A 26,810-nucleotide genomic window follows, 5' to 3' on the forward strand; every position below is an offset into this window, starting at 1 on the left:
CAGAGGACCTGGGTCCAATTCCCAGCACCCACAAGGCAGCTCATAACGGCCTGTTATCCAGCTCTGAGTGATTTGACACCCTCGTACAGACATAAAATACAGGCAAAACGCCAATGCTCATAAAATACAAACTAAAAATAAAAAAGATAACTTTTCATTGGTGTGCTTCTCTGCTTTATGACTTTTGCAATGAGCATGCATTTCCTTTTTATAACCAGATAAAATAGAAATTTGATAAAATTGTATCAGAAGTAATGAACTCAAATGCCTCTAAGTATTAGTTTCTGGGAATTGGAAGAAATGCTTAGCAGGGATGGTGTGTAGAGGACGGAGAGGTGTGAAACTGACTATGGGGAGCCAGATATACAAGGAAAAGAGAAAAGATAGTGCCAACCATGAAAACCCCAAAATAAGGAAGTAGCCAAATCAACAGGCCCGAGGAGAGAAGAACTCTGCATAGTCAGCTTCCAAAGCATACTTTATTTAAAACTAGTTATTTTATTATTAACTATTGACTTACTAACTGTGGCTCTAAATGTGGACTTCCTCTATAGCGTCAACCCACCCTCCAAGACCAGAGAAATGCTATTTGTGGGAACACTCAAATACATTGCAAGATCTTAAGACAATTCCAAGGGAGAGTTCCTCCCAGAGTTGTGACGAAGATGGGCATACGTCGAAAGGCTCCACAGTCATTCACATGTGAGATCATGTAACAACTTGCTTTCATAGGCACATTCTGTAAACTTGGAAGGCAGTGGGAAAATCAAAACAGAAAGACCCTATTTTTATGATCACTCTTGTGTTCTTTTTCAAGCCTGTGTTGCTAGCCTCTAAAACGGCTCTCAGATTTTACATCATGCACATGACCATAGATCCCCATGCCTTGAATCCACACACCATTCCTTCCATCGCTTTTCTTCAGTTGAAACAGTGGCCCCTGGCTATGCTGTCTTACATCTCATCAGTGCTGGCAACCTGAAGGAAGAGCCCATGCTGCAGCACAGAGCGGAAGACACAGTCTTGGAAGCCATTTTTTCAACATCCCAATTCCTCCCATGATGCCTAGAACAGTATTGTGCATTAAGTACACCGTGATGTTGTTGTTGTTTTTCTGAATCAGTAGAAGCAACGTTTTGTTCCTGACGTACTGCTCACTCCTTAGCAGAGCTCAAAATACGAGGTCTTAGCCCCTTGTCACAGTGACTTCTCCCGAGACTGCGTCATAGCCCGAAATGAGAGGGCAGTGTGGCAAGCCCTAGGTCACTCACAGAAGGGAGCACCCAGGCTGCCTCATTATCATCATCTATCTCCATTGTCTGGTTGCTTTAAATTTGAAATAAGCCAGCACTCCATATCTATGCATTTTACATCATCAGATCCAGACAAAGTCAAATTGAAATATTAAAAAAAATCACACCTGAACTGAACATACACAGGTGTTTTTTTTTTCACATCATCTCCTAGAGAAGCATAACAACTGTTTATAGAACATTTACATTGTATTCTGTGTTATAAGTAATCTAAGCATGCAAAAATCTCCAGGGGACTATGTGTAAATAGTATACAATTAGTACTCCATCTTCTACAGGGCACTTAAGCATTCACAGATATGTATTTCCAGAGTGTGTCCTGTAACTACTCAGGATACCAAGGACTAAGTTAGCTTTGGCTTTCTTTCTGATAGTAGGTTTACTGGCATAACTATAGTGACCCAACACTGTGGGGACATTACACATTTCCCCATGTCTTCAGAAAGAACACATGCTGTATAACTAAATATAGTATGTAAAGTAGTGTTTCCAATTTCTGTTATAGCTTATGAAACTTGTCTTCACAATGGTAGATGGAGCAGAAAATGATGGGGGTCTACAAAATTAAGAACGGCTTGCCAATAGCCCCAAATGCTAGAGTATAGCATGAAATTTATCACAATTTCAAATACACAGATAATTTTTGCAGATAGCTAATCCATAATTTTATAGTAAAAGATGAATATATCCCAAAGGTATAAATAACTTCTAAAGAACATGTAATTCATGATTGAGAAAAATGTTCCCTAAAATCTAGTCCTTATATCCCATGACTACATATTTTAGAGACAGTTATTGGCAGTTTTTAAAAATAAAATGAAATACTGAGCACTTTGTTCAGTTTGTAAATTCCTTAACAACGCAACTTGTTTTTGACTATTGTGTTCTAAATGTATTATAATTTTTATAATTACATTATTTCCCATTTTCCGTTCCTATCTCCAACTTCTGCTGTGCACCTCCTTGATCTCTTTCAAATTCATGGCCTATTTTTTTTAATGGTCACAAATACACACACATGTATTTCTAAACACATGAATATGAATTATTTTATACTTATTACCTCTCAAACATTTGCTAACTAAATGTTGTTTGACTAATTATATGAGACAGTAATTTATCATAAAACAAAATGATTAGACAACAATATTCTGATATAGAAAAATTATACAACATAAACCTTATCGCTTTAAGTGTCTCAATACTGCTGTCTAATAGTTATGTGACTATGGGAAATTACATTTAAAAATATTATAATGAGAATAATAACATCTGTCTCATGAAGTTTTTTTCAATATAAAATGTAAGCTATAAGTCTGATTACATAGAGTCCCTTCCCAAGACAAGCGTCTAGCAAATGTCAATTAATGCCAAGTGGAAAGTGAGTGTAGACACGCCCAAAATGACTTAGATTAGAGGACAAACTTTGTATCTGGGAAATATTTTTAATATTTTTCTTATTCTCTACAAGAAACCATATGCAGAATATGTCTTCATCTCGTCTAATGCCATAGGGATTGTCATAGGTGTGGAGTGTGGGAAAACACAGTCAAATAGCCATGGTTAAATAGCTTTTTAATTTTTCAATGACTATCTGTTAATGACACAGATATGTCATTGAGTGTGTGTGTATGTGAGAGTGTGTGTGTGTGTGTGTGTGTGTGTGTGTCTGTGTGTGTGTGTATCCTAAATGGATTCTGTATCTTAGAAGGATTTTTTTAACCTGTTAAAACCTTACAAAAATCTGAAACACCTCTCTACCTATTTGTACAAATCTATAGTCCTTCTGAAACTCTGAGTCTTTGATAAATATTTTCATGACCTGGCATTAACCAGAAAAGCAGACACTTCTCAAAGTATGCTTGGCAAGGAGAAAATGGTATCTACTTGTTATAAAAAAGTATTTTCAAGTGCAACCCCTATTCCAGAAAGACAGAGGTTGCCTAGCAACAGTGTGCATTTATCAGTATGGCACTGAAAAGCTTAGCCCCACACTGATGATGGCAGTGTCTGTAAATCTGCAAACACAAGTTTCAGCCTTTAACTATTATAAACATGTCTGCTCAAGTGCTTCCATTTTTGTGAATTTCAGAATAAAACACACAGAGAGAGATCTAATTAGGGATTTAAACGAGGGCCTATAGTCTCTAGTCTACATGAAGACTTTAAAAGAAAGTAAACTGATACTAAGTTCTTCAAGCCCTGAAACTGTATGACCGTTTACATGACACAACCCTTTTTGCTTTAATACAGATGGACCTTATGGACTTCAAGTTAATTCTGACAAGGGGCTAAAAGTGGGAGAAGTGTTCACTGTTGACCTAGGAGAAGCTATCCTGTTTGATTGTTCTGCTGATTCTTATCCTCCCAACACTTACTCCTGGATCCAAAGATCTGACAACACAACACATGTCATTCAACATGGGCCTCGTTTAGAAGTGGCATCTGAGAAAGTGGCCCAGAAGACCACTGACTACATGTGCTGTGCTTACAACAACATAACGGGAAAGCGAGATGAAACTCATTTCACCATCATCATCACTTCCGTAGGTAAGTGTGTCAAAGTACAAACCTTTATAAAGCATAAAGGCAAGCTAGCCTCAACTTCCCAGATGCCTATGGAGAAGAGAACATATTTTGCTGTTGTTTAAATGGTCTCTTTTCACAGTTAACTAAGCCATGGGTTTGGGGGCTCAAGGAATAAAAACTCAAAACAAAATGGAGGGAAATTCACAAGCCAGCTTCGGGGGCTATGAGGAGTCAGTAAGTTACTTCTAAATGTGTGTTATCACTTTCCTGATTTTGCAAGCAGAAACACAGAAGGAATAGACTTCTCAGTTAAGAGTTTACATATACTGTTTAATTAGGTTAGGAGAACAAATATGGATGAGTTTGGGTCATGGTTTTCCACTTTTCCACTTGGTTCTTGGTCTTCACTGGTTCCTCTTCTGTTTTCATTATTGACATACCTGAAATCAATAGAAATATTTATCAAGAGCCCCATCTGCATGGAAACAAACTTTCTTAAGTTTATAAAATTCAGCATCCTCCAGAAGTTGTATCTTAGAAATACCATAACCTGAAAGGTTGAGAATTGAAGCTTGTTAGGGACGTGTAGCCAATTCCCACCCCATGAGCTTCTTTGTGGAGCATGGCTCTGTTCTGTGGTATGATTTTTTTGTTCCATTTTACTCATTCCCTTAGTGTCTTGTAACACTGGCCACCTTTCATGTTTATCTTCAAAGCTCTAAGGCTGTACCATCATCTGCCTTCTAGTTGCCTCTTTCAGAGGTCCTAAAGGCAGAATGTAAATCTAAATTAGCAGGACTGAGCCCTTTTCCTTATTCCTCCATACCTATTCTTTCTGTACACCCCCACTTTTTAAGCGAATTTCCCTATAATCTCCCAGCTCAACAGAAAACTGAACATTGCCTCAAACTCTTCCTTCCCGTTATTTATGTCCTGTACAACACCCAGCCACCAAGTTCTGTCTAGTCTATGTTTCTACCTCCCAAATCTACTTTGTTTTTTCCTTCATTGCCCTTCTTCCTTTTCCTCCTTCACCCTTTCCTGTTTTAATCTTTCATTCTTTTCTCTGTGACGTACAGTATTCTTGCATACAGAAAAAGACAAACCAGTTTCAACTTGAGGAAAAACCTACAGGTGTGAAAAGGAAGCAATGATTTAGATGATTGCATTGGTGAAAGAACAAGAGTACCAAACTTAACAACCATGAATCTGCAGATGCTTTCTGCTCCATACCAATATGGTGCCTAGAATAAGACACATAACACAGAGCTCAGTATATTGCGTTCAATAAAGGAAGCAAGAATAAAATACCTATTTACACAGGTGTCATTTAATCCTTTGGCTAAAATATGCCATCTACAGCCATTTAGCGGCTTGTATCAAAATCACCTAGGCAGTTTGCTTTTTAAAATGTAGTTTCTCAAGTGGCTGAGGTGGGAAGAATCCTCGGTCAATTTCAAGGCCAGCATGGAGTGCACAGCATGGTCTTGCCTCAAATAGACAGACAACAAACAAATTGTTTTTTAGACCCCCCAGGCCTGCTGGGTCAGGAGCTCCAGCTATTGTTGGAACTCAAATAATGGTTAGTACAAGTGGGAAAACTACTTGTTTAAGGTTTTTTCCCTCCAGTGAATTTTTAATTTGTCCAAAAGAGCTTAGAGAGTCACAAAGACTTATCAAAGTGTGCGAAGCCTACAGGTCAATGAAGAAATGTGTGTCCTCTTAGAACTATTTGAGATTTACAGTATTCATATTTTTAACATCAAGTATATTGCAATGCATATACTTTCTTTAAATGAACATTTTTATGAGGAAGACAACACTGCCTAAAACATGGTTGCTCTTAGCACCTTATGCAAGGAAGAAACTGTCAATGTCATCTTTTTCAATATGGCAGCCGCTAACCCTGCTTAACTTTTCAGTAATTCAAACATGGCTGAGCAGCTAAAGTTTAAAGGTTTAATTTTATTTTATCTTTATTCATTTGGATTTAAATTATGCATAACTATATCTTCCTAATACCTAGTGTATTAGAGAATAAAGCTACAAAATTCTTACCTAAACTGTGCTTCATTGGGGCAGTAAAAGGTAATATATTTTCTTTGTAGACCCTCCAAAGCATATGTGTTCAAAATGATTAAAATTAGCACTCATTCATCCATTAGCTATTACAAGAGATGGGCACTGAGAATCGAACAACCCTGACAATAATCCCTGATCAAAATGTAATATGTTAAACATACAGACAACTAAAGAACATATTTGCCTTATAAGTTACTATATTTTTATAGCCTCAACCAAGTTTTCACCATGTAGCCAACTGAAATTTAGTTTAAAACAAGGTGTGTGTGTGTGTGTGTGTGTGTGTGTGTGTGTGTGTGTGTGTGTGTGTGTACCAAAGCATATATGGAATTATTTGATGGGACCTTGGTATAAAGTTAGATTTGTTCTTTATTAAAGAACAAATCTATATTTTCATTGCAAGTGAAAATATAGATATGATACATATAGATATATACATATATGTATATTACAATTGAGACTTTCCCACATCAAACTTTCTGCATTAATATTCAGCCAGTAAGTATTCATAATATCAGAAGCCCCCAGTATTTGACTAAGATCTTATTACAAAAGACAGCTACAGTCTTCATGTCAGATAATTGTCTTTAACGAAGTTTCAAAAACCTGTCTGACCTGCACAAAGACTGGAATTTGTTATTGTAGTAAATAAGGAGAACAGGTGCTCATTTTCCAGAGTGATCCAGGATTGTCAACATTAGTGGCCTCATTGTGGTTTTTCATAGCTATTTTCCAGTCTTCAGTGTTCACAGAGCTTTGAGTCCAAAAATAGGAAGAAGAAGAAGAAGAAGAAGAAGAAGAAGAAGAAGAAGAAGAAGAAGAAGAAGAAGAAGAAGAAGAAGAAGAAAATCACTAGTGCAGATGTGATGTATTGTGCTCAATGTTTCTGTTTCAAAAGGAATGAGTTTCTGCAACACATTAAGCACACATGAACTTACACACATGACCATTGCTTACAAGGTCATATGAAAACTTGTAGAAAATTCATCCTGACAAACAAGCCGTGTTAAGACTTGTAGGGGATTTGAAATCGTTTGTAAGGATGGGATATTTGAGTTTAAGATGTTTCTAGAATCAAGTTGAAGTTTTGTGTCACTAGAGGCAACTTGCAGGAAATAGATGAATCTCCTTATTTTTAATGAGGCAAAGCTATATGACTGCTTTGAAGTCTCAGCAATAAGATGCAGAGGGGAAGGGAAATGGAGTCAAAGATGACTCCAGGGTCACAGACACAGAAAGAGAATAACAAGGCCAGGAAATAATCAAAAGTTTTATTGGTGATTTTCAGTTAAGGAGAGGAAAGCTGGAGAATGTGACAATTAGCTCTAATGTGACATTAGACAGATGGGGACTTCCACCTCTGTGGGCTATGACTCGCATCTAATTTGAGATATTATTAATAGACCTTTCTGTAACTCAGCGGAGATATCTAAAGAAAACAGAGGCAATTGGCAGAGTCACACAGCAAATGCAGGACAAATAGCATCTGAATTCAAATCTTTTCCTTTTAACAATCTTAAAAATTCTATTCTTCTTAGGTCACTAAGCTATTGATGGGACTATTGTCCCTTTAATCAATACATATAGGACCATGAGTATGAAGCAGTGTATAGATATTGCATCTAACAAAAGTGATTTAGGTTCAGTAAGTACTCTGAAATATGGATATCTGTACTCAAAGAGGTTTTCTTTAAATAATTTTCTCAGCAAATTTAATGTATAAATATGCAGATACTTTGTCTGCAAGATATACTATTTTATACTTATGAGAAACAATGAAATATCTATAGTTAAAAGTAATATCTAGTTGTTTCAAGGAAATAATAGACATTAAAAAGAATAAATTAGCATTTATATTTGAAAGTAATGATTTTGCTACCTAATTAAGGACTTCTTTGAATACAGATATCCATATTTTAAAGTATTAGCTGAATCTAAATTACTACTATGAGAACACACACACACACACACACACACACACACACACACACACACACACACACGGGAATGTAGCCATCTGCTCGGAATTTAAAGGTTTGTATTTAATGAAGATATTCAAGTCCCTAATGACACGTGGACATGGGTTAAGAGGTGTCTATAATAGCTGTGTTTTAGATTTATAAGTAATGTGGATAAATCAATCATTCCAAAATTATAATCCAAATCTGTTCATTAGAAAGTAGGAAAGAACATGAGCTAGGAAGAGAAATTAGTTTATTTTCCCTAGTTAGCTACAAGTTTCTCAACTTTGAGTCAGTTAAGATACAGAATGAGACACAACCTTAACCTCGACATCTGGATTCTGACTCTTTTGATGATAGCTGCTTGAGAACCTACCACAGAAGACCTGTGTCTGTCAAGTGGGGCCATGAGGACTGTGGAGGTAACACAGCCCAGTGTATGACATATCCATTTCCATGGGGACATGGGGCAGCTGCCATAATTAGTGAACAGATTGGATGAAAGAGTTGTCAGGGTGCCATTCTCCTCTAGAAATAGACACACTGCCTATGTAGCATATGGCTGTCCTGTTTGGGGTGCAGCCTCAAACAGCAGGGTGGCGATACCATGGATACCACACCTCTTGCCTATATTTACACTTAACATGTTATTCCATTTTATTTGTTTGCTTAAGGAGGGGGCAAATATCATTTGCACTCTGGCTTTGGTAAATGAGTCGATTGTGTTTAAATAGTGGGAAGGATGGCATGCTATGTCCAAACGCATAACATAAACTCTGAGAGGAGAGAGAAGGGAGCTCTTCCAAGTGTCCAGACCTGCCTGACAGGTCCCAATATATTCTCTGAGCAACAAGACTGGGATTTGTCTATTGTCACATCTTCAAGACAGAGTTTCCGAAGCTTATCTAACCAAAAATATGCTTGTTTAGGGCTAAGACCACAGCAACAGTGCCCTTTGATGTGCATTCTAGATGGAGAAACAGGGATAAGAGCAGAGACCTATGGCCCTCTGGATGAGAGAGCCAAGAAACATCATTTGTTTTCAGAAAAGGGTCATTTTCTGACCTTCACCAAAGCCAAGCTTTTGCACTGACAGGAATTGGTCACAACAAGGGACAGGGTGGGTCTCTTATTGCAGACCACTAGGAGCCAACAGGAGGCAGTGAGAAGGCAGTAAAGAAGTCTAAGGACACAAGGAAGAATGAGGAATGAGAAGGTTGTGACCCTCTGTAGAAGAGAATCTACAAATTTGATTACTTCTTAAAGGGAGGAAAAGTGAAAAATGAAGGACAAGTAAATGTGTCCTGTATGCCTTAGGGTAAGACAGCCAATTGTTTTGTGTTAAACCTATTATCAGGTTTAAGAATCACAGAAGTAGCTGGCAAATGATGGATCCAGAGTGAATCAAGAGTGGTCTGAAACAGTCATCATTGGCATATTTTTAATTTTAAGAAAAAAATTAAAAACAGCCAAGACTATACTAAAATGTTTTTCTGCATAATGAAATAAATTAGCATTTACTTATATTTAGAGGTTCTGAATTTTAATAGTATGGCTATTGTGAGGTGAAAGGGCTGAGGTATCTAAAGTTTGATATTAAAACTTGAAACTCTCTGGGGCTGGAGAGACAATTCAGCTGTTAAGAACACTTGCTGCTCTTCCAAAGGGCCCAAAAGCAGATCAGAAACCTCATAACTACCTGTAACACCAGCTTCAGGGCTTTTGATGTCCTTCAGTGGCCTCCAGAGACCCTTGCACATAAGTGGAATACACACACAGTAATAATAATAATAATAATAATAATAATAATAATAATAATAATAATAACAAAATTTTAATTGGAATTTTCCCAGGGTGTCATGACAAAAGGAGAAATTATGGCCTTGGTACTAGCCTAGGGGAAACACATCTCCCAAAGGGACAGTGACCCTTTCAATAGAATACTTTGACACTGGTGAGTTAACCTATGGTGACATTCAACCATGATTTGGCAAATTAGACTTCAGATGAATGTTTGATTAAAATCCAGTTCAGCAGAGAAATTGCTTGCCTCACTGATGAACAAACAAGCAGGGTATTAATATAAACATTGGTGGAGCATTAAAAAGATCACAGTGACCCCAAATGGCACAGAATTTTTCATAGTGGAAATCAACCTTGTCTCTCAGACTTAAAGAGCCTATGAGAACAGCAGTGTATTGTCAAACTAGAGGGGATATCATGGTTTCCATAACCTGTCTACAAAATTTGGTATTGACCAGTAGAAAAAGACTAGACATTTTTAAATGATAGTATTCTACAGGGGAAAACCAAGAGGATTTTAGATAGCCCCGTATTGGGAAAGAGGGATGACTAAGGGCTCCCACTCACTTTAACTCCTGGAGAACCTAACAGAACCATCATGGTGGGAGAAGAAAAGGACGTTGGCTCAGCATTTACTGCAGGACTGAGTAGCCACTGTGTTCCTCATCATGCCCAGATTCTCAGGCTATGTCTGAAATGGAAGGGACATTACATGAATTGAGTCCATATCAGTCTGGGCAGACAGGCAACTGCCACGACTCATTCCCACATGAATATCAGAGCTGCTTGTTAAAGGTCACAGCTACTTCCTCCTACACAGGTTAATATATGACTAAACATATCATAGCCTGCAGCTGGTATTAACATAACTACGATCAATAAGTTGTGTCAAACAGCATTGGAAAGGGGCAGAATGAAACAGTAGAAGCCTGGGATTATCCCCTGCCATTATAACCTAAGTGACTTTTGCAAGCCTCGGCCTCCTCATCCAGAAAAGATGGTAATATAATTGCTCTCTAATAAGATTACCAAGGCGACTCAGCAGTTAACCGTGGATCCCGAATCCTGAGCGCAGAGCTTGGTATACTGTAAGCCCTCAGCATGTGTGTTATAGCTGTCAGCACCAGAATTAAGACACGTCTAGTCATGAAAAGAATGGCCTGCAAAACAAAGTGACTTTTAGTTGCAAGATGTGATTTTACATTTAAAATTTTTATTTTATTGGTGTGTGCCTGTGTGTGTGTGTGTGTGGCACCTCCATGTGACAAATGGAGGTCAGAAAACAGTTTTCAGGAGACGATTTTCTTCTTCCACAGTGGATTCTAGTATCAATTCCAGGTAGGTCTCCAAGTTTAGACTGAGTACTTTTAACAGCTGAGCCAAGACTGACTTTAAATATATTATTGAAAATTGCATGTACATGTTACTTTGGAAATTGGCATTTCTTGATTGGGTGGTCTGGCGTTGGTGGCACACACCTTTAATCCCAGCACTCAGGAGGCAGAGGCAGGTGGATCTCTGGGTATTCGAGACAAGCCTGATCTACAAAGTTAGTTCCAGGACAGCCTCCAAAGCCACAGAGAAACCCTGTCTCGAAAAACCAAAAAAAAAAAAAAAAAAAAAAAGGTAGTAGAATGTATTTGAAACAAGCACCTTTCTCCTTACACCCTTAAACATATGCCGCCATGTCTCTGGAAAGCTCCCTCCCCTGAATCACACTAAAACAGCAAGAATGAAGCCAGCGCCAGCATCCTGCATCTGAGGGTGCAGAGACAATGAGCCGAGACAGACATGGGAAGGTGGCAAACACAAGTGAAAAGTGTAACAGCAACAGTTTTCTATGACTAGCACATCCTGTCAGTGTTTTCCAGGCATCCTGCCACATCTCCAAGCGCAAATGTCCCGAGGGAGTTTGGAGATTAAATTTTAAATCACTGTGTCCCGTCCATTTGAGGATGAAGGAGAGAATAAGGGAGAGAGAGGAGCGCAGGCAATGGTGTCTTGTTTAGTAGAGAATAGTCATAAGCATTTCAAAATATATAGTAATTTATTACTATTTTTTTTAGGACTGGAGAAACTTGCACAAAAAGGAAAATCGCTGTCCCCATTAGCGAGTATAACTGGAATATCGCTGTTTTTGATTATATCCATGTGTCTTCTTTTTCTATGGAAAAAATATCAACCTTACAAAGGTAGGTTAAAATTAGAAAAAATAATAATACATTTTTAAAAACGTTCCAAAACAATACCTTACTCTGTTTCCCCCTATCTTGTTTTTAGCTATAAGGCAGAAGCTAAGAAGCCGGTAATGTATATGTTTTTGTGACAATAACTTGAAATTTTTCCCCTTAATTGTAATTTTTGATTAATACATCTGTTTGTCTTTTCAGATCAGAGTCCGAATACAGAAAAGCTCAAACCTTTTCAGGTAATGAGCTGTCTAGAAAGCAGTGTTATCCATATTGATGTATAATAACTAATCATTGGCGTTTACGGGGGTATTTACAGTTGTCACTGTAATAGAATGACTAGAAGCTGAAGCTAGCACAGCCACAATCCCTACGTTGTTCGGTGTCTTCCCTTACAAAGCGCTACTTCCGTGGTGGCTTTATGTGAGTCACAGAGGTCTGTAGGATAAGCGAGGGAAAGACTCCAAATACTGACAGGGCAACTAAAGATCAGAGGAATGGAGGAGTTGAGTTCTGCTCATCCTCACTATCAGCCCTCTCATCGTTAGTCTGTAAGGGCGAAGGGAGCCTCTGTAGTTTCTGGAGGATTTACAATTCCGGCAGCCCCGTCCTAAGGAGAGGAGGACTTCTCCTTTGTCCTTGCTACCTTCACTGTTGACTCCGTACTGAGTTGTTCTAAGTGAACGATGGAGCTTATGCTGGGGTGATGGTGTCCCATATCTGTCACATTCCCCTTGGGAAAATTATTACTCTTGGCCTCATATTCCTCATGTATATAACAGGGGTAAAATTTTCCTCCTGGGGCCGCTATGAGAATTAAAATAAAATGATGTGAACAGCAGCACAATGTGACTTGTAATGAAAACAGAAAAGGGCTCCTCCTTTTATCTAGTCTTTGCTCTCTTACAGTAATTGGATGGCACAGAGGGGAAGGGTCCCAAGACCATCTGGCTCCTCCCAACCACCTCTACCCTCTTCATTTCCTAGATAAAGTTTGGGTAATGTCCCTATTGTGCTGAAGTGGGTTTAAGATTGTTGCTACTGTTATTAATCATTCTTTTCTAATGTCTCTGTTAGCTCTACCGAGGCATAGCAGATATTATGAGTGGGTCAAAGATTGCTGTGACCTCTAGGCTAAAGCCTGTGTACTTAAATCCCTCATCTTTTCCACATATGTGTATTTGAGTATGTAAAACAATATTCCCACTTCAGACATTGAGAATAATTAGTCAAGTTCAGTTACTTTTTTCCTCTTGAGAAGGACTTATTCCCAAAGCCATTCAATGCCAACGTGACCATATAAGACTAGGAAATATTAAATGGTTTCATGCAAATGCCACTTAAAGCAGACAATAAAGATAAGTTCTTTGGATATTCCTAAGAAACAAAAATAAATGCACGAATTTTTAAATATCGGAGGAGAGCATTGCTTTTGTAAGTAGTGTCATTTTTCCTTTCAGGCCATGAAGATGCTCTGGGTGACTTCGGAATATACGAATTTGTGACTTTTCCAGATGCGTCTGGTGTTCCCAGGGTTGGTTTTCCTAGTGGCTGATTAACCAAGAATTCTGCTTTCCCAGAGGTGTAAGCAGCGTTCATTTAAGACAGAGGGCAGTGATGTCCAGTGGTTTCACTGGCCCTCACTGCATTCCACAGCACTGACTTTCGGTATACTGAGCTTTGTGGAGTGAAGGCATTTTTCTCACTTTTCTTCTCTTATAGAGATAACAGAGCTGACACAAAGAAGGAAGTTACACTAATTAATAAACACTCCTTACCTGATATATTCCATGAATAAAGAAGTAACTAGTTTGAATATAGAGAGGAAAGAAGAAAAGGAGATCAGGAGTCCCTGGCTTAAATTACTCCATGTTGTTTCAGTGGCCTCAGCCCTTAACTTCACAGAACTCACTCTATTCCCCAGTTTTCTTCCTTTCCACCCCATAACTCTCAATAACTTCTCAAAGATATTCGATCACATCCTTGAAGTTACTTGCTTATCATAAGGGAATTATCATGTAGTAAAAAGCAAATAACATACAGGTATATATCTCTATTATTACCCTAAAGGAGCAATCATTTTAAAAGGCAGAGCATTTTACAGTAGAAACCATTTGTTTTCCATCTTTAAAAAGTTGCAAATGATCAGTTTCATGCAGAGTGTGTCCCTGAATTATTACCTCATGAGCTCTCATAGATTTGTAAAATAATAGTTTTTCCTCTGTCTCCTTATTCCCCTATAATAGTCCACTTGGATGGAACAAAAAATGGATTGCTTGCTTCTGGGTGTTCTTTCTTCCATTTATTAGAAAAGAACTGTTTGCTATTAGGAAACAGTCCCTTTGTTCTAAGCATTCTATCACCCTGTGTACTTCATCCAGTGAGTTTCCGGGCTACAGACTTTATTTCAGACATGTCCTGTGAGTAATGGAGAGGAGTTGATTGGATTTCATCCTCCTGGAGGGTGAGTCAGTAGCACCCATATTGTCACTGATGAAGAGGAGACACACCTGACAAAGGCTTTGCAGTGCCCTATTCAATCTTAGACAGGATTGTTTCCCTCTTAGAGTCTACAAGCAAAAAGACAAAATAAATAGGTGGTTGATCTGTTAACTAAAAGAACCTCCAAAGTGCCATAAAACCCCCTTCTAAGGTGTCTCTTCAAAGAGTAGAGCATGGGAATGAAGAACTAAAAAGAACATGCTGAATTTTGAGATAGTTTCTTTGTTTAAAAATGCACACATTTTATTCCACTCCCACTCATTATAAAGGAGTGGGAGTTATATAAGAAGTTTGCCCTTGCCCAGGTGATTAATCTCTACACAGGGTATTATTTGAAGCCTCTTCTGGCTCCAAGGACTATAGTGTCCAGGAATTTGAAACAGAGACATGTGCCCTTGAGTTCCATCTCAGAAGCTTGGCTTAGTTCTGTAACACACAGCATAACTTGATTTGGAACCATGCTCATATCAAATGAGAAAACTCTAAGAATTTTGCTGACATTCTTAATTGGCCATGCCAGGTGTTTTGGGGATGAAGTGAGAAGTTAAAACAACTAAAGGAAAGTGAGGACCATGGTATTGGGTGACGGGTCTGAGTGAGAAGCCAGTTTGGCGTTTACTTGGGAAGACTGGTAGCCCAAGGCAATGAACTTGAGATAAAAAAAAATTAATAAAAAGAAAAACATCTTAAAGTTGTCAATAAGAAGGGAAATACATTTAATTGTTAATTTATTTGGATCTTAAAAATCAAAACAACCTCTTTGGTTATTGTAGTAAGATAGATCGCTTCTCTCTTTGCCTGTTGGACAATTCATTATCCATTGAGCATTTCTTCTAGCAGTTGGACAGAAGACAAAACGCGTAAAATTAACAAATGTGTTAGTATTCAATAGTTCTAATATTGCATCATATATGTTAACATACATCTACCATAGCCCCTGGCCATCTTCTTGCCAAGGAAAATGAAGTCAATCTCAATTATAAATTCTATCAAAATCTCAACATAAAATGATTAGAGAACTCATGGCTCATGGCCATAGGGCTTCCCCAGAGAGGGATGAAAACAGGTTCCAAAACTACATAAAACTAAGGCGTCCCAGTCCATCTCAGCAGGTCAAATTGGAAAATGAAAGCAAGCCTAGACTTACCCAAGGTAAACACTTCCTAGGGGTGCTGTGTAAATATGAAGAACTGAAGGTAGGTAACAGTGCCATTAAATTGGGAGCTGAGCAGGAAGGAAGACCAGACTGGCAATACACCAGAAGACAATGTTTATAGAAAGAAAATAGTTATAAAATATGAGGATTGTGAGGAAAACACATAAAATGCAACATATGATGATTTTGACTACATAAATACACTACATTCTTTTCATGCTCAGCCACGCCTTTAGTTTCCAGAGCCATTACCATAGCATTAAAACTAAAGCATCACTTTAGTCTTTTGTCTTCTTACTGACTTGCAATATGACGAGGACATATTATTCACATTATTCTTTCTGTCAAGCCACCCTTGCACATGTGATTGGCAAAAAGTGTCCAAAAGAGCAATTAAGATATTGTAACAGTCATATGTGCTCTCTGGTTCTAAGCTGTCAAGCTGTTTCTTTTTGTTTTCTTTTGTTTTGAATCTCTGTTTTTGCTACTTTTCTTTTTTTCTGTACAATATTTCCAGTTTTTTCCTTAAGTAATGAAAAAAGTGGTAGGATTGCCAAGCTATTCCTGAAAGAAAAAAAACAACATAACACGGATGCAGGAAACTGTAGCAAGGAGGAGGTCGCATTCCTGAGGTGGTTAACATCCATCCATCTAGTCCGTCATCTTCAAGCTACAGCATGTTTCCAGATAATCTTGGGCTAAGTTTTCTCTTTCAATGTACTATGTTTTCTAGATGCCAACTAGGTCTGCCCCAGCCTCTGATGGTGTGACAGGGCATGATTTTCTTGGAACCATTTATGAAGTTATTCAGCACATCCCTGCCCAACAACAAGTCAATCGAGAGTGAGTATGAACCTGCATTGGGTGGGTGCGATGGAGGATCTCTCAGGTCACCTTTTGCTTTCCTGAAGATTTATTAGAAGCCCCCCAAAACACTAAAACAGGAGGCCCTCGATACAAAGCATGTGAAATTCTTCAAGATACATCCTCTTTTAAAAACAATTTTGAAAAATGAAACAGGCAAGTATAGAAATATCACCTAGAGCCATGCTCATGGACAGATAGGTAGAATTGCCTGTCTGCTGCATACGTTTCTTTTTTCCAGTGTGTCTCTGAGGAATCTACATCTGGGTATGAAAGGCTGGGTCAGGCCAGTGCTGAAGCCATCTTAGTTATCTTCAAGACTTGGCAATGGCCATGGTCATTTTATAGCTGCAATGCTCTGTCACTAACGATAACACTGGCAAAGGCTTCCAGGGGAGAGTGGCCCGGTCACATCAAAGGCCCAGCGTCTTTCCATTCAAGGCTGACTATTTCCATGTGCATAAGACAGGACAAAACCTGTGTTGAGAGTAAAGACAGCAAACCACTTACCTTACCAGACGACCTGTCTCTTCTCTGCCACAGAGGAGTTAAGCCCACAGTCTTTTGAAATAATAAGATCGACTTCTGCTTATGTGTATGTAGTAGCCTGCAGGCCTAACTGCCGCAAATTGTCTTCCACCCTTTCTTTAGCCGTCATTTGTTGACTTTGAAAATAACATCAATAACCACACACAGGAACTTCCCCTATGGCAAATGGAATAGTTCCAACAACATAATTCCTGCTCGCTTCTGGGTGAATATTAAAAATAACAGCTAAGAGTACATGAGTGTTGTGAAAACCATCTGATGGGGGCAAGAACCCACACATGGGGACAATGAAGTTGTTTTAGAACTATATATGTGACAAGAAACATCAGAGAACCCCATCAGAGTATATGCACATGAATTTCTGGCTTGACATTAAAAAAAAAGTTTTGGTTTGAAGCAATATATTGCTAGCACTACAATTCAGGAAGGAGGCACAATACCATGGTTCTTGAAAAATAAAACACTGAAATGATACCTGTCCCTCTTTCTTTCTGGAACAGGAAGTGAGGGACTGTTTTGTTTCTATACTTTTCTGTTTTGATTGATAAATATTAGTTGTCCATAGTTATGAGGAACAATGTAACTAATGTTTTGGCCCATGTATACACGGATTAATGATCAAATCTGGTTAATTACCATATCTATTATCAGAACTCTTGAGATCATGTCTGCTTTCTAATACTGAATCCAGTAAAATTAACAAATAAATAAACATAAAACTTATCCTGGAGCTAGGGGGAATGATTCAGTTTGTGAAGAGGTCGTCATGGAAGTGTGGGGGCCTGAGTTTGGATCCCAGAACCCACACAGAAAGCCTGGTAGAGCAGCAACCACCCAGAGCCACAGGGATGCAGACCAGAGACAAGAAAGACCCAGGAGTTTATTAGCCAGTCAGTTTACCCCAGCTTCAGGGAGACCTTGTCTCAATTAAAGAAAGAAAAAAAGAAAGGAAGAAAGAAAGAAAGAAAGAAAGAAAGAAAGAAAGAAAGAAAGAAAGGAAGAAAGAGGAGAAGCAGTTGAGGAAGACACCTGATGGTGACCTTTCCACTTGCAAACACACATACATATATTCATACAAACACACTCACACACACACACACACACACACACACACACACACACACACACCTGTGCACATGTAATTCAGCCACTTGTGCATGTGCACACACAGGAACACATCACATTTATACATCAAATACATACACATACACACATAAAATTTTTAAGATAATTTTCAAATCTCTCCTATTTAAACTCACTTGTTTTTCTACACACCTTGTATTCTAAATATCTAATTTTACACTAGCATGCTAACAAACCAATGGAGACTCAAGGTTTGTCTTTTGAGAAAGTCTCCCAACAATGAAATAAATACAAAGTTGTGAATATAGCAGGTACAACTTCAGTAGACAAAATAAAGTAAATGAGTTATTTTTGCATCTCAACAAACTAATTTCTTGAAAAAACAGTTTAAAAAAAATCATTCTATGTAAATAGTTGCCTATCTAAAATGAGAAAATCCTCAGAAATCCTTGACCTAATAAACGTTTATTTCAGAAACAATTTCTGATGGTTGAAAACAAAGCAGAAACCTTTTCTTAAGCAAAGAACCAATTTAAATTGCCACTGGGGACATGTAGCTTGAACAGGCAATCACCCCAGAACATTAGATCCCACCCCACTCCAATCCTAGAGCGCCTTCCACACTGCTGCCCAGACCCACAACCCTGCTCAGGAATCCCCTCATAGTCCCCTGTCATGAGAGACCTGCTCATTTGTTTTGTTTCTCTGTGTGTCCTCCTATGTCGTTCTCTCTCCTTGACCTTTGACTCTGCCCCTCTTTCTCTAAGACATTACCTGTCCCCCATACACAATTCCTTTTTAAAGGGTGTGAATGAACAAAAACAGCATCTCTTTTATGTTTCCCCTTCTAACTCATTCAATCAAGAAGCCAACATTTCAAAACTTTTGTTTTCTTTTTAGCACAGATTTATGCTACCTATCCTAAATTTTAAAAACAAATAGGGCCAGGTGGTGGTGGTCCATGCCTTTAATCCCAGCACTGGGGAGGCAGAGGCAGGCAGATCTCTGTGAATTGGAGACCAGCCTGGTCTACAAGAGCTAGCTCCAGGTCAGTGCTAGATGTCCTCTGGCTTGAGTTTGTGCAGGGACTGCCCATGTTGTCAAAGACTCTATAAGTTCTTCTGTGCATCACCTGGAAGATGCTGTTTTCTTGACAGCATCCATCACCAAGTGGAAGCTTCTCTGATTAGAGTTGAACAATGTTCTGGCTTGTGGATATAGTGGTATATCATTAGGATTTATTTTATTGCTATGTTCCTTTAGCAGTAGTTGGTTTTCCTGAAGGCCCATCACCTGTCTACTCTCAGGTTCTCGGCTGCTTTAGCAGTGTCAGGTAAGGCTTTTGTCTCATGTAGTGGACCTTAAAGCCAATCAAAATGTGGTTGGTTATTCCCATGGTTATCTTGAAAACTAGAAATTTAGATAATTAAACCTTGAATTCCAAAAGTAATTATCTACAAAACAATAGTTACCCTTTATACTATTGATTGATAAATATAGTTTTCTTGAATTGGCTCAAAACACTCATGTTAGTCATCTTTACAACTGTGGAAAGGAGTTAAAGTGGTTAAGGTTTTTTTTTTCCCATAAGCTTAGAAATCTACAGAGCACTTAACATATTTCATGTCTCTCTCCACCAGGTGAGATTCCATGGGCAAAATGGTACATTGGAATGGAATAATGAAGGGACATTTTGAGAGAAAATATCTGGAATCTGTGAAGAAATAAAACCCCAGCACCCCTCAGTCATACTTCTAAAAGCAGAGTAGACACCTGTGCCAACTGAATGGCAGGTTTTCCGACACACATGCAAAGGGCTGTGTGACAGAGGAACATGGTGGGACTATTCCTGCTTATCAGTCAAACTGGGAGGAAGAAGACAATGAAGCTCCAGTTACTCTGTATGTGAGGGCTTTCAAGCATCCCAGTTAGTGCTCACCTATGCTCATCCCAGTTAGTGCTCACCTATGCTTATCCCTGTTAGTGCTCACCTATGCTCATCCCTGTTAGTGCTCACCTATGCTTATCCCAGTTAGTGCTCAGTGCTCATCCTTGTTAGTGCTCACCTATGCTCCACTTTCGTCAATGCTGATGCTGCCCTGTGGCTCCTATGAACTCAGAGACTTTACCTTTGTAAATGTTTGTGGTAAGCTTTGTTTTGTTCAATGCTCATTACTTTTATGATAGTAAAACCCCCTTTTTTTGGTCCCAAATTGATTTCTTGTTATTTGTGTCACAAAAAAATTAAGGATGCTTAACACAAAAGTAAGTCTTTGCCTTCACCCTGGTTGTCAGTGAACTTTGTTATCAATGATGTTTTTGAAAGGTCTGTGAAAATGTTTAATGAAATGGCTTGGTAAAGTCTCATTTTCATTTTTGTTCAAAGAAAGAATAAATTGAAATAAATTATTCTGCTTTGCTTTTACATAACCTTGATTCTTTAGATTGTAAGGTCTTACTTTAAAGTCAGATTGAAGAGTAAAGATGTTTTATTCTTATTTTCCATTGTGCAAATAAAATGGACATTATGGAAAATTATTAAAAATCAAAACCTATTCTCTCATGGTTGGCTACTTTATGCAGAAAAATACATTTAATAGAGTTCCCTTTTTAAAAAATATTTGACGTGAACCACGATGCTTATCTTGTCCTTTATTTTCTTGAAGGCATAGGGTGAAAATAAAATCAGAACTGAATCTCACAGCTCCTTGCTGTCTTCTGGCTCTGCCACATTTACAGATGTTTCTGATGAAAAAGTCAATTCTGCTACCACAAACACTGTCTTCTGTACTTAGCAAAAACATGAACTACTCTATCTGACTTAAAAAATGAATTCATGGTCACCATAAACATATGCATACATCTGGCTATGCAGAACACTGGCTCTCACACAATTAAAACCCCGGTCTTGCCTTCCAGAAATAACATCTCAGAATTTCCTTACATTATTCATATATGTAATCATATATGAATAAAAGACCCAGAAAAGGTTTCTAATAGCTCAAATAAATAAATGTACAGATTACGAGGTCCATTATAACTCAAAAATAATGTTGTGAAGAAAGACAGATGAGAGATATGACCAGAGGCAAAGTAAAAGCAGAAGTGAGGTTATAACCGGTGTGCCGAATTCCCCTTCTTATGTGAGTATTGCTTTATGCCACCAAAATCAAGAGACAAACGCAGGTGTGTCTCTCATGACGGCCATCTCAGTTACCCATGATTTGTTAAGTGCTGGGGGCAGCTGTCCATATTTGCAGTGAGTTGACAGCAGTCAGTCTCAGCTCTAGCCACCTCTGCCCCGCCCCCTTTCTCAGTCTCCGGCCTCCCCTTCCTCCAGGGTGGGGGTGGGATGGGGCATGGGCCTTAGGGACTGTTAGGTGCTGATACCTCTCTCACTAGGAGGGCAGACTGTGAGCTCCCTGCATTTCTCACCGAAACCAAAGGAAATCGGAAAGGTTTTTTTTTTTTTTTTTTTTTTTTTTTTTTTTTCAAACTCACTTTCCAGTCACTTGTAATTCCCCTCATTTCTGTATCTCTCTCTCACACACACAAACACACAGAATCCCTTAGCGCCTGGTTCCACTCAAAGCAACAGCAAGGAACTGCTGAAGGGAAAAATGGGAAAAGATCTGGAATCCAATTAACTTTTGCCTTCATTGGTGTGGAACGCCTGGAGACTCGCTGCTTTTTTAGTAAATGGGGATGAAAATCTCATAAATTAATCAAGGTTTTGAAGGGAAGTGATGAACCAAAACCCAGATGTTCACGTAATTAACAAATTAATCTTTAAAAAACAGCCTTAAAGTTCTCTTCTTATTACTAAACACAGTCTTAGCTCTTGCTAGATATTAGCTTATATTACCACTGATCATTTGGAAAAAAAGAATCCAACCTCCGTGCTTGTTATTTTCAAACAGCATGTCCTGGGGGTAGATTTCAAGCAAAAATGAGAAATATGTAAAACACAGTTTTCCTTGCTTTTCTGTTTGTATTTCCATGTAAATAAGGAGGGTTCAATTAAATTGGCACCGTCTCAGAAAACAGGTCCACATGAACCTTCATTCCGGGAGATGATATCCCTTCAAAAGTTTTGTTACAGTGATAAAATTTGAGTGGCAATACGGTAAATACTGGAAAGGTGGTTAGCTATTTTTACTGTGTTTCCTCCAAGTTTTTATTTATTTTCCAAAAGCCACTGTTTTCTGCTTCTACATTATTGTAGATAATCATGTTTATTTGTGTCATTCTTCTTATTCACCTGCAGTCCACATTCAAACACGCATAACTATGTTTTAGTTTCCTGAGACAATGTGAAAACCAAGGCAAAGACAAAGAAATTAGCTGTGAATTTAAGGCTATTTCTCACTCTTCTTATGTAATAGACACACTGCGTACTGTGACTACAAAGTTAGCCTTGATTCTTTTGTCTCTTTTTTTCTTTTACCCCAGTGCTGGGAATAAAATCCAAACCTTGTACATGCTAGGGGAATGCTCTGCCACGCAACCATACCCTCAGTCCCTTAACCTTGACGTCTGTAAGCAATTTTGCACACACATTGTCCTTGCTCTTCATAGACAACACGGCAAACTTGTGGACTAAAACAAGTATGTTCACTTTACAGTGAGAGAAACTGTGGAGCTTCAATGATTCCCTAATGACAATGAGTGTAACTCGGTGTCTGGCTCCAAGCCTGGGGCAAAGGTCCTTTCCAAGGCACCACTTGATTCTCTGGATGGGACATCCACAAGCAGAGCACAAAGCAATGTGTCTTCTGGCAGCCTTTCCTTGGAACTGTATTAGCTTCCAATTCAGTTGGGTTTCCGGAAAACTGTTTACTCACTTGTTTATTTGTTTATGTCTAAGAACTTTCATATTTCAATGTGTTCCCAGGAAAGGAAGATGACAGCCTAAGGGCTTTCCCTTGACAGAGGGTAAACTGATAGATTATTTTCATGCCTGAAAAAATTCCCAGAAGATGCTCTCCTCACATCTAACATAAACAATTGTCTCAGGAGCTAGGGTTTCAGAGACCCCACCAAAGCCCTGCCCTTCTGTGAGTCCCCTGTGGCCTCTTTCTTGACATACACATTTTAGAACCCACACAATAAGTACCTTTTGAACTTCACTGAGCTGAATTGCATGCCCTCTCCTCTGTATGTTTAATAAAAATGCCATCTGTGGGAGACAAATAAATTACCTTGTTTCCAATAACCAAGCTCCTCTTCACTCCCAAGGTCACTTAATAACTTTGAGATCTTTTTTTTCCTTACAGCTCACCAAGACCTTATTCAAGTTGTTCATTCTTTAAGTGGAGTTTTGAAAGTGTGATTGTATCTATGTATGTCATTTTTGTTACTTATAAAATAATGTTTACTATTTCTAAATTACAGATTGGTGGTCACTAGACATTTTATGGATAGTAAAACTGAAACTAAAGATACCCCTGAGCCTCAGTTTTGCTCTCAAAATATGCAAAAAATAAGGTAAAAGGTCTCTGTCTAGCTTTAGTTTATCCCACAGTGGATTGGGGTCATGATTCATTGCTATAGTACCTGTTGGGTGTGTGACAAACCCTACACCACACCAGCAGGAACAATAGTTTTTCTTCATACTGAACCCTTCATGCAAATGGCTTCAAGCTGACCAGGTATTTTCTTATGCTCTCATTATACCTCTATTGAAGTCCTTGTCACCACCTTGTCTTTTGCTGTGGGCCAGTGATATGAAGAGTTCATTACAATGCTGTGCTCTAAATATGACTGTAGGAGTATGTGAGAATATCAAGACAATCCAGAAAAATTCCTCACAGCATACATGGTATCAACTTTAAGGAGAGTTTGTCAGCTTTAGAGCTGGTGACATGAAACACTGTTTGTAATGTATGGTAAGAAAGTATGGCAGGCAGATATGCAATGCAAGGAAAATGTGGAGGGGTAATTTCAAAAGTTATACAACTACATCAAGTACTTGGAGAATAAGTCTGGTGAGAAATGTAAGCTGAATTATGTTGGAAATAGTCTGTTAACTATCTTCCATGTGCCAAAAGACAGAGAAGGATCACTGTGGTACATTCTTTATCTTCTAAGAACTTATAATCAATCAGAGAAATGGGCAGGGTGTTTGATAGTAATACTGGGAGTGTGTAACACACAACATGACATACAACTATGAAGGAATAGCACAGAGCATACCACGGAAACTTCTCTGAGTGCATCAGATGGAGTCCAGAGGACTCAAATATAGATTCCTGAAGAAAGCTGGGCTGAACCTCCATCCAAGGACCAAGAATCCTTGGTGAGGTGAGGACATGTGAGAAGGCATTTGAGTGAGATAAACCTGCTTTGGTAAAGTCTTGGTGACAAGTAGCATTTGAGTAACTATCAACAATACCATAGTGATGACAAGAAAGGTGAGGCAGAGTCAAAGCAAGGACCAATGAGGAGAAACTAGCAACCCGTAATTGCCTTCAACACTCATTGTAATGCTCAGCCTTTCTTTTATGTTATTTTCTTGGGTATGAGGAAACTTTTCCCAGCAGCCTCTGCTGGGAATCCAAGAGTGTTTTCTTGACCAAACTAGTTACATGTTCTCCCCCAAAGCAACTGGTGGCAAAGGAATGGAACGAATTTGCTTAAAATAATAGTCAGAATTTAGTTCTTGAAGTTAACATCCCCAGAAGCACATGGCCAGGGTTGGGGATAACAACAGATAAAATGGAGGCCTTCATGGAAAGGAAAGGGAATAAACACACCAGAGGATGAGGTGGGAACAAAGTCACAAGGAAACACTAAGTACCCTTGAGAAACAAACTACAGGAATCCTAGTGAGTGAGAAGTCATAGTTAAGTGAGCAAGAGAGAAGCTTGGAAAGAAGCCTGAAGTGAGGTCAGAGTGATACAGATTTTGGTATTGTGTAGTCACAAATAATTAAAGAAAATAAGGTTTGTGCTGGCCTCCCAGAGCCATTTTCTCAGACAATTCTATTTTAGTGAATTTTTATTAGTCTAAAGAATACATGTATATGATAGAATTACTTTTGTTATGACTATTATTTTTCCACATTGATAAATAGTAACAATTAGAAATCCTGATTCTTGATTTCAAAAACAAAAACAAAAAACAAAAAACAAAACAAGCCAGGTATTTGTGGCACATGCCTTTAATCCCAGCACTCGGGAGGCAGAGGCAGGCAGATCTCTGTGAGTTCGAGGCCAGCCTGGTCTCCAGAAAGAGTGCCAGGATAGGCTCCAAAGCTACACAGAGAAACCCGGTCTCCAAAAACAAAACAAAACAAAACAAAACAAAACAAAACACCCCATGGTAATAGAGGCTGACCTGCCAGGCAATCATAACCAGATTCGAACAAACATGGTTGCTTGATCCTTTGTCCATCAAATAACTTCTGACCTTCACCTAGCTTCCCACACTGTGGAGGAAATTGGTTATCATCCTCCTACCACTCCAACAGAGATGCCTAAAGCATGTACACTTCAAACCTTCACTACCAGAAGTGTTCTAATTTGAACAATAAACTGTATCATGACTGTATATGAAAAACTCTCTTTTGTCTCCTTTTCCATTTGGAAAACCCTTGTTTATTCTTTGAGACTATCCATTGTCACCTTAGCTGTGCAGCTTCTCCAGAAATGTCCAAGACAACATGTCATATGTGAAAGCTCTAAAGCTTCTTTGGAGTTCTAGCTACATGTCTATTTTCCCCCTATGTTACAAAACATAAAGTTATTTAAAAATCATGAATCAGTTACGAGATTGCAAATCTATAAATTATATCACCCCCATAGCAGCAAAAATGTCCAAGTAAACCCAAATTCTTTTTGGTACCTATCTACTTTGAGTGGGAAGACCACATAGTCTCTAGGATTCCTCAAAGTCCCATAACTTGTGACTAGGTTTCTTTTCTAAAACTATCACTGTCTTCTCAGCAAGCAGATACTACAAGGTTCAAATCTTCTACCCAAACTCCAGTCTCTGCTTTAGGAGCTGAACCTGGAACTGGATGTAAAAGGTTTGCTGTCCCACAGGAGAGCTAACACAGAACATCACAGGGACCCTCCCTCTCCCTAGGCAGTACCAGTTACCATAAACACCAACAAATCATTACACATAAATAATCACTGCCAGATATCCTCTACTAAACCCAATATTCAAAGCTTTCCAAATAATTTTCTCACTTTTAAATGTATGTGTTTAAAGGAAGAAAATATGAGACCAAAGCAAACTGACATCAACTGGGGTCCATTTAAATAAAGCCAAGAAACTCCAGATATTAAAAGGTAAGAGGCAAATTTGATTGTAACAATGTAGGGAAAAAACAATGTCATGGGTCAGTTTTATGTTAAGAGTCCATGTGTGATTTAAAACTTTTGTTTCTATATACATAGAAAATATTCCACAACTACCTCTAGGAATAATAAAGGAGCATCAGGGAGGAGGCTTAACTACTTTTCAGTTTGATTTTACAGAAAATTGTGCTGACACTAAACTGTACGAGAAATTTCTTGGCCCAGCTAGGCCCCGCCACCACTTCAGCCCCAATGATCACACAGATGCTATATTAATTATGAAACTGTTGGCCATTGGCTATAGTTTCTTATTCGCTAGTTCTGACTTAATTATTAACCCATTTCTATAAATCTAAGTATTTCCACGTGGTCTTCTCTTACTGGAGGAACGGTCTGGGCCTCTCCCTCCATTAGTCTACTCAGTGTCTCCTTAGAGAAGAGAGCGATTTCCTGTTTGTCCTTGCTTATATACC

The 26,810-nt window shown here is 38.6% G+C and overlaps 1 protein-coding gene across 2 annotated transcripts in view; it reads left to right on the forward strand.

Moving 5' to 3' along the window:
* Positions 1-16,382, forward strand: part of Hepacam2 (HEPACAM family member 2) — a 31,042-nt gene extending 14,660 nt beyond the window's left edge. For both annotated transcript variants that reach the window (XM_027389733.1, XM_035450337.1), the window contains exons 4-9: positions 3,567-3,863; positions 11,755-11,880; positions 11,969-11,993; positions 12,079-12,116; positions 13,338-13,411; positions 16,269-16,382. In XM_027389733.1, the coding sequence (XP_027245534.1) occupies positions 3,567-3,863; positions 11,755-11,880; positions 11,969-11,993; positions 12,079-12,116; positions 13,338-13,411; positions 16,269-16,382 (674 nt within the window). The remainder of the gene's footprint in view (positions 1-3,566; positions 3,864-11,754; positions 11,881-11,968; positions 11,994-12,078; positions 12,117-13,337; positions 13,412-16,268) is intronic.
* The last annotated feature ends 10,428 nt before the right edge of the window (positions 16,383-26,810 follow it).

This window comes from Cricetulus griseus (assembly GCF_003668045.3).
Source record: "Cricetulus griseus strain 17A/GY chromosome 1 unlocalized genomic scaffold, alternate assembly CriGri-PICRH-1.0 chr1_0, whole genome shotgun sequence".
Taxonomy (NCBI): Eukaryota; Metazoa; Chordata; class Mammalia; order Rodentia; family Cricetidae; genus Cricetulus; species Cricetulus griseus.